Source organism: Cavia porcellus, unplaced genomic scaffold, assembly GCF_034190915.1.
Source record: "Cavia porcellus strain 051 isolate PalLab524CR breed Dunkin Hartley unplaced genomic scaffold, mCavPor4.1 scaffold_5, whole genome shotgun sequence".
NCBI lineage: Eukaryota > Metazoa > Chordata > Mammalia > Rodentia > Caviidae > Cavia > Cavia porcellus.
Window position 1 is genome coordinate 91792067 of NW_026947488.1, and position 8919 is coordinate 91800985.

At 43.9% G+C, this 8919-nt stretch overlaps 1 protein-coding gene across 1 annotated transcript; it reads left to right on the forward strand.

The window, feature by feature from the left end:
* Window positions 1–314: 314 nt before the first annotated feature.
* On the forward strand, window positions 315–7627 carry LOC100729633 (olfactory receptor 5G9-like). Its single transcript, XM_063249291.1, has 3 exons — window positions 315–2771; window positions 5570–5650; window positions 6581–7627. Exon 1 carries the CDS (start codon window positions 323–325, stop codon window positions 1301–1303), a length of 981 nt encoding a protein of 326 aa, XP_063105361.1. The 5' UTR covers window positions 315–322; the 3' UTR covers window positions 1304–2771; window positions 5570–5650; window positions 6581–7627.
* The last annotated feature ends 1292 nt before the right edge of the window (window positions 7628–8919 follow it).

The following is an 8919-nucleotide window of genomic DNA, read 5'->3' on the forward strand; positions in this document are numbered from 1 at the left end:
TTTTATTAAGTTCTCTTTCAAATTTTAATAAAATAATGAAAATGCTCTTTTCCTCATGTCTCTAGGAGTAGTGAATAATTTCATAGGTATTCTAACCTTGAACCATTTCTTAAACTCAAGCTTTCTCTTTAAATCACTGAAGTCAAATTACTCTTTAGGCTGTGGTATATCTGATTTGTTAGTGCTTTATGCTATTTTTAAAATCAGTGATTCTAACTACGTTTCCCTTATGATTTATTTTTCTGTGGGTTGCTATGGTTTTAGACAGGCAATGTGTTATCCATTCTCTATTTTTTTTCCACTGTAGAAAAAGAACCAAGTGATGCTGGAAGAGAACTATACGCAGATCACAGAATTCATTTTCGTTGGTTTAAAATGCCAACCTCAGCTTCAGGTCTCCCTTTTCTTGCTCTTTCTGCTGTTTTACCTCATTACCACGACAGGAAACTTGGGCATGATCATTCTCATCCACGCTGATTCCCGCCTCCACACACCCATGTACTTCTTCCTCAGCCACCTGTCCTTTGTGGACATCTGCTTTTCATCTGTCGTCAGCCCCAAGATGCTCAGGGACTTCTTTGCCAAAAGGAAAGCCATCTCCTTCCTCGGCTGTGCCTTGCAGCAGTGGTTCTTTGGGTTCTTTGTGGCCATTGAGTGTCTCCTGCTGGCGTCCATGGCCTATGACCGCTACGTGGCCATCTGTAGCCCACTCCTATACTCCATCTCCATGTCCCAGAGGCTCTGTGTTCAGCTAGTGCTCGGACCCTACGCAGCTGGTTTCCTGAACACCATGACTCACACGATAGCTGCTTTTCGACTGCCCTTTTGTGGCTCCAACATCATCAACCATTTCTACTGCGACATGCCTCCTCTTCTCTCCCTGGTGTGCGCTGACACTCGGATCAACGCATTGCTGGTTTTCATTGTGGCCGGAGCTATCCTGGCTGTAAGTAGCCTGACCATTGTCACCTCCTACTCTTTCATCCTCGCTGCCATCCTGAGGATCCGCTCTGCCTCTGGGAGGCGCAAAGCCTTCTCCACGTGTTCCTCCCATCTCACGGCCGTCTCCATCTTCTATGGGACGCTCTTCTTCATCTATGTGAGGCCCAGCGCCATTTCTTCCCTGGACCTCAACAAAGTGGTGTCTGTGTTCTACACCACAGTCATCCCCATGCTGAACCCTCTCATCTATAGCCTGAGGAATAAGGAGGTGCACGCGGCCCTGGATAGGACCATCAGCAAGAGCAAGCTCTTCATCCAGGACAGAATACGTGTCAGAGGAGCAGCTCTCACACGGGATTAGACTACTAGGATGCTATGTGAAATTGCTGAAGCCCTTCCAGAATTTGTGCAGTGGTGTGTTTGCTTCCTAACTTTTATTTTGCTGTGTGCTTTTTGGACTGTTAATATTCATTAATGCATGTGAGTTATACAGAATAATGGGTTCACTGTGGCATTTTCACACACGCATGTAAGACACTTTTGTCTAACTGCATCCTTCTGTATCTCTCCCAGAACTTTCCTTCCAGGCCCTATCCCATAATAGTCTCCCCTCTACTTTCACCTTCCTTCAGAACTCCACTGAATTCTTCAGGTGAGAGTCAATGTACACCTGTCTTTCAGAGTCTGGCTGACTGAGTGTGGCATGATGATCTGTAGTTCTGTCCATTTTCTGGCAAATGATGTGATTTCGGAAGGAAAAGTCTCAGATATGGACATGCATCCTCCTCATAGTGCAGTATGGACACTTCTCAAAATTTTTTAATAGTTTTTCTCCGATAAGGAAGATTATGAAGGTTTTGGCTGTGGCCTTAGAGGGATACTCTTTGTCAGGTATGGGAATACACACATCAGCTGGAGTACAGTGCTCTGTGTCCCTCCTGTGTTATGAAGAGGCCGTGTCACCACACTGGATCATTGCTGTGTGCTGGATTCATGGGCACCATGGGAATTTGTGATGTCTGCAGATTTCTAATGCCTCACTACTTACCTCATTCAACATAGCATCACTTAGAACTATTATTTATATAAAGTAACAAAAGAGCATAATGGATTTTACATTTGTACACAGGTTGGTGTTCCTTACCTGTGAGGTTAATCTGGGGTTACAACAAGCTTTGATGGCCTAACCTTCTGGATATTCCTTATCTCCATCTTATGGTCATCTTGAGGAGCAATTCTGCTTTCAGGCACCGAATCCTCCTCAGACTTTTGTGACGCTTGAGCTCCATCTTGAAGGGGAATCACCTTCCCATATATTAATTACGTGCACAGAGCCAGCGTGTTGTCCTGGGATGGGGGGTAGTGAGTCCCATCATCCATGCAATTCCCTTTAAACAGAGCAGCTGAATTCCTGTGCAGGACAAGAAATGGAAAGGAAAAGAGCTTTCTGGCAAAGCAAACAAGCTGGACCTGCCTATGAGCCCTGGCTACTCAGCAATGCTTCCAAATCCAGGGAACTAGGGGCAGCTACCTGAACACGATTTACTTTTGCACCATTTTGGTGACCAGGTCTATCCCCTCCCTTCTTCAGAGAATGAAAATAAGAGTCCACACTCATTTCCAGAGGTCGAACCCAGCTGTCCAGAATCTGTGCTCACTGTGATTTTGAACCAGGCACCTTCTCTCTGCACTCTGTTCCAGGATAGTCCAACATGGCCCTGAACTGTGGCCTCCTTCAACCCCAGGGGAGTCAGCAGGAGCTCCTGTCGCTGGGGTAATGCTGCACAGCGCTGGTGCCCAAATCTACAGGGGTCAGAGCCCAGATTTCTGTAAGACAATTTTCCCTCAAACTGCAGGGTTCGTGTGTGTGTGCATGCGCGTGCATGTGTGTGCGTGTGCGTGTGCGTGTGTGTGTGCGTGTGTGTGTGTGTGTGTGTGTGTGTCCCAAGATTTTTAGTTATGTTTGTATTATTATTTTAACTAGTACATGTTTGTCATGCATACCATTTACTTGCCTTATGGAGAACTGGTATATATGCATAATACACCCTAATTCCTTCTTTTTTAAAAGAATTTATCATATTGGTACATTGATCGTAGGAAAATGTAAAATGCGCTTCTTCTTCTTCTTCTTTTTTCCCCATTTCCCTTCCTTTTAACCTTTCTTCCCCTCCTTATTTACAAGAGCTGTTTACATTTTTCTTTCTTTTCTGGCCTTTTGCTTTTCCCCTCCCTTTCGCTTCCCCTCCCTGTCCCTGTTCCACTCCCGGTCTGAACGTGTCCTTCCCTTTCCCAGTGTTTATCACCCACTGTGATCCTGCTTTCCAGGACTAAAGCTCTGGCAGTGAGGGAGGCCCACGGCTGGGTGCCTGCTCCAGGGCCTGCATCACTCACGATGCTGGTGTCATGTTCAGGTGAATTTGTTTTAGGAAGGATATGCATCATCTGAACAGTCAATAAACAAACAGAACAAAACAAAGTGTTTCTGCTTAGAAGGCTGAGCAGCAGGCAGTTGGATTCCTGTGCTGGTCACTTGGGTCCAGGGAACTGTGTTTCCACTTGGGGCCCACAGGGTCATGTGACCCCATGGCACCCCGTTGTTAGGGAGCAGTATGAGAGGAGGTGGGGTCCCCAGGGCAGGGCCTGGCAGGACTCCAGTGTCCCCTCACTATGAACCATAGACCTTGGCGGGGACCTCCAGAGAGCAAGGAGCCAAGAATGAGTCAGGCCCCAGAGTGCCCATTGCCTGACAACACCCAGTACTTCTGCAGAAGTTGCTGCAATAGGCACCATCACCCTTCATGCCCTAGCAAAGGAGGCAAGTTTCTCTCATTGTGTCAGGAGGAGTTTCTGGCCAACAAAGGGCTCCTGAGCTGGATATGGGCCTCAGTACACTGGAGACAGCTCTTGCTGCTGGACTTGGCCTATGGAGTGGACTGAGGTCTGGCAGGGCTTCTGTTTCAGATGCCCTGAAACCTCTGGCATTACAGGCGAGGACCACCAAGCCTGCGGTGTTGTGTGAGGGGCCCACCCACGAGCGGAGCCTGAGGCTGCTCAGAAGGAGAGGGCCACTGTCTCAGCAAGAGGTCCAGCAACTGCTGTCTCCAAAGATCTGCTGGCTGAGGCCACGGCCAGGAACATTTGAAGGTTTCTAAAGCAAGATTTTATCATTCTGCAGAGAGCAGCCAGAGACACCAGGAAGGTGGAAATAAATGCACTCCCCTCCCAGAGGCCCCAGAATACACATTTTAACATCTTTCTCAATGAGCACTACTCAGCTATAATGAAGGACACATCTGAGAGATTTCTAGGTAAATGGATGCAGCTTGGCACCATTAATGCTGAAGTCAATTGAACACATATATGTAAATCTTATACTGTTTCTGTGGTGGGAGAATCCAAAATTCTAAATTAGGACCAGAATGTATTCTAGATATTATGAAATAAGAAGAAAATGCTCAATTGGGAAGAGAAACTAGGGAGGGAAAAGGGGAGGGGACAATAAAGACAGGGAATAGGAAAAATGAGAAAAGAAAGAAAAAAGCAAACAAAGCTTTGGAAATGAGAAGAAAAGAATTTAAAGGGAGGATAAGGGAATGAGAAAAAAGGGGAATTGAGATAAGTCACATGCAGCTACAAAGTCCCCAAAGTGAGAATGATAATTGTGTATTTAAATGTGTATTTAAACAATAAATTTAATCAATCGAAGTAAAATGAAAAAGTGAGGTCACAGTTTTGATTTGAGAAAAGCCTTTAAACCTACCAAGGTTGCTATCTTATTTAATGTATAAATTGAAACACAAAAAGATTTTAACCAGCAAGACTACGTACTTTATCTAACTTTGTTATCAGTGTTGCCTGGGAAAGCAATGAATACTCGTCTTTGGGGAGGGGAGAGTTCAAATTATGGTAGGACATTTGGAAAATGGAACACAAAGACGCTCAAATCATGTGCAATTCCAAAATTCACAAGCAAAAATCTTGCCTGCTTTATTTATTTCAAACATTTTTGTAACTGTGTATGTTGAATAATACATGTGAAATCCAGAAATATTAATTTGATAATCTATTTTATAGGACAGCAGGATTTTGAAAACAAAGCATGTCTTTATGTTGTGGGAAAAACTGAGTCAATGGTATCCAGGAGCTCAGGAGAAGAAAGGAAATTTTACTGACCCCAGCAGACTTCAGAGGAGGAATCCCCAAAGTCTGATGTGAGGTTTAAAGTTTGTAAGTTGGCAAACAGAAGTTACAGTAATGACATACGCTTTGCTGAAGGCCGTGAACAGCGGGCATATTGTGCACTGAGCATAGTTGTATGAAACAGGATGTTTGTAGCCCAGAAGTTTTAACTTGATGACAAACTGTATGATCTAGCTGAGTTCAGAGGCAGAGAATAAAAGGTAAATTTACTGAATAAAGTGGCTGTGCTTAGCTCAGGATATCTGCTTCACTTACGAGATTTTTTTTGTTTGTTTGTTTTTGGAATTAGGTCAAAGTTATTGCTTATCATCCTCTAGCATTTTCTCTGTGTATATACATGTACTATGTTGACAGCAAGATGATATTAAGTTGATTTAAAGTGAATCATAATTCTGGCAATTTTATTTTATTTTTTTGGTACCAGGATCAAATCCAAAACCTCAAGCTTGCCAGGCAGGAGCCATGCCGCTGAGATACATCCCCAGCTGATTCTAGAGATTTCAATGTAAGTTAAATTCCACTTGATGTTTTTCCAAATAGGAACTTTACCGGATAAAATGATCTTCATGATTAGAGTCTCTTCGGGGCGACTGCTCGCCTGGAGCTCTGTTCTTATGCTCAGAGAGTCCAGGGGTGCACAAGCTACTCTCCCTGGGAGGCGAGGCCAGGAGTGGATGGAGGTGAAACCAGCGGTGCTCAGGCCCGGCCGGGGTTGTGTCTAGGCTTGGCACTGCTGCAATGCAACTAAACCCAGTGAGGCAGAGCTGCTTACTCAGGGCCCCGGCTGCAAGATTTAGGCTTTTAGCTCTCATACGAACACCATCATGGTAGTAGGACCGGCCAGGAAAGAGAAGGCCTGGTGAGAGAAAGAGCTGAACCAAAGCACAGAAATCTAGGTCTTTCTTCTTGTTGCCCACGGTCCTGTATTTCAGCGGCACTCGTTGCTGTGGATGGAAAAGACTGCGTTTTCCAAACTCCTTTCCAGGTGGCTTCCCAAGTGCTGACCAGTCAATGATATCTAAGCAGAAAATTTTTGAGAATCATCTGGAAAGTCTCCTTAGATTTCTTGGCTACTTGGTTTTCTGCCACTTGTGCCTTCTCTGTGAGGAATGCAGATTAAATTGCTGGAGCTGGAGCCACCATCCTGGGCCATGAGGTGGTCCTCAGGCTGCTGTCACTGTGGATTAGCCATTTCAGCCTGGCCTTGGCTACCCTTGACTTGTTTTAAGAGAGTAAAAAAGCACTTAAATACCTGTTATTTTAGATTTTTCTAATAAATTTAACTCAGTCTGGAGCAGTAGACAAGGCTTGGGCCTTTCAGCTGCGGTCCAAAATGCAAGAGAATTCAGTCAGGAGAAGATTTGTACTTGCTTTCCCTGCTAGGATTTTATACCTTAACAGATTCTGTGTGGCCCAATTTCCATCCTGTCTGCAGCGGCCTCTGCTGAGTCACGGAGTCAGCGAGGCACCGAGTCACAGTCTCTGACGCTGATTTCCGCTCCTCCATCAAGCGCTCTGCCCGCAGCTGGGGAGGCGCAGGCCTCAGGGCTCAGGCCCAGGTGGAGGAAGGCAGCATACCCAGCCAGCAGTTCTGCACCCAGAAGTCGGGAACGAGGCCTCTGCTGGGCACACATTTGAGATGGAATCCGGGAGAAAAAGGTGGTGATGTGATAGAGAGGTCTGGAGAGAATGAAAGCAGTGGGCTGTGTTCACTATTTCCTATGCTAATTGCAGAAACCATCCGTACAAATTCGGTTTAAACATTCATTTTTATGCTTTTAGATTCAGGTGTGATGTATGTGTATGTGAGAGGGAAAGAAAGAGAAAGAAACCGGGTGGGAGAGAAAGAAAGCAAGAGAAGAAAGGTGTAGAGAGAGGAAACAAACACAGATAGCACAGCTATGTTTACGATCGTTGCTATGGCTACCAGGAAGGGGTGACGTCACCCTCATGTTTAGAAATACAGTGTTAAATATTCTACCTTGGACCATAAGGGCCCAACTGTCTTCTTCAGTGTTATTAAATGCCGCCACTAGATGGCGGTATGAGATTAACAAACGCTGAAACTGTCCCCTGATGGTGTCTTTGGTAATCAGGTTTGAAAAAAACTTTCAAAGCTCAGGAGTACATTTTGTAGATTATAAAACTGTACACACATTTTGAGTTATTGTCCGATGCACATTTAGCCCATGGTAAAGGACCGGAATTTCCATCAAATTGTCTAAATTTCAGAACACATAAAAATGTGAAATCAAGCATCTATGATAACGTTTTTATTTTTGGCAGTTTGGGGAGAAGTTACAAAAGGAAAATCACTGCCCCATGGCATGATTTAGAAGTACATAGTTTGGAGATTTGAGTCATCTAACGTTCCCTATGTCAGCAAAACAGTAATAAAATAGAAGGTTGTGTTCCATCAAATGCGAACACTTTTCATAGTATGTCCTTTGCTGCTCTCAAAATAAATACAAATGAATGAAAACTGCTGTTGTTTTTAGTACTATTTTCATTTTTGAACATTGCTCATGAATTAGCATATTTGGCAAATATTTGTCTTTTGTATTCCTGTTTTTGTATTTATCCTTTAAATTTCAGAAAGTTTTAGAAAACTAAAGTGTTATCTTCCTCTTCGTGAGAGAATACTCACACACGAATAGCAATGGTTTTTACAGAATGTTAATGTCCACCAACTCCTGAGAGACTCTTTAGGAACAAGTGCTGTGTAACAGATGATAAATAACTGTAAGGGAGAAAAGAGAAGCTAAGTCCATAGAAGCATCATGGGCTTCATGAAACTCCTTGGAAAGAGATGACAGTCTCAGAATTCTAGTGAATTTTTTAGATACCTCCTCATTCTGCAGTTCAGGCTGGCATTGAACTTACTTTGTAGCCCAGACTGGCCTTGAATTTGCAGCAATCCTCTTTCCTCAGCCTCCCAAGTGCTGGCATTACAAGCATGCACCGTCACACTAGGCTCAACTGAATGTTTTTTTTTTTAATAACTTTAAAATCATTTAACCAATTAAAATGTAACTTTGAAAGACATAATCCCTGTAGAAGTCTGATTCAGGAGGTTTGAGCCTGTTTTTAGGCGAGTTTCCCTCTTCAGAAATTGTACTGTTTTTGTGAGATATTAGAAAGGCACTGTGATATCACTGAGAAGTACAGAATTTACACCAAAATGCATTGATTTAACACATAATTGCTGAGCTTTTGTGTGTCAGGCACTGATCCTGTTACTCTGTACAGGAATGAAGCAAACAACCATCATTCCTGACCTGGCGCAACTCACAGGTAGCAGAGCTGAGGCGCACTTCCAGTGACACAAGTTTTGACGGTTCAGGCAAATCCAGGATGAGAGTGATGTAAGCAGAGAAACTGTCTACCTTTCCAGGGCATTGCATGTGAAGATTAAATTAGTTTTCAGGTCTATAGTTTTCATGAACTATAAACACAGTTACTGCTTCATAATAAAAAGTTTCCAGTGTAATCAGCAAATGTGTGAGGCCAGGACCTCACGCTGTGTGTGAAATTTTCCAGGACTGGTTTCGTTGCAGATTTGGGGGCTGCACTAATACACAGGAAAGTGGGAGCAGCTCCACACAGCAAGGAGCTCTGGTATTTTGGAATGAGTCACTGAAGTTCAAACTAAATCCACTACATAAGTGTTGTGAATTTAGGGTGTGTGTGTGTGTGTGTGTGTGTGTGTGTGTGTGTGTTTAACAGAGCTAGGGAGTCAAACACACGGTCTTGTGTTTGCTTCTGAGACGGAGT

Coding starts and splice junctions, on each gene's coding strand:
- LOC100729633 (XM_063249291.1), top strand. CDS start 323: ATGCTGGAAGAGAACTATACGCAGATCACAGAATTCATTTTCGTTGGT.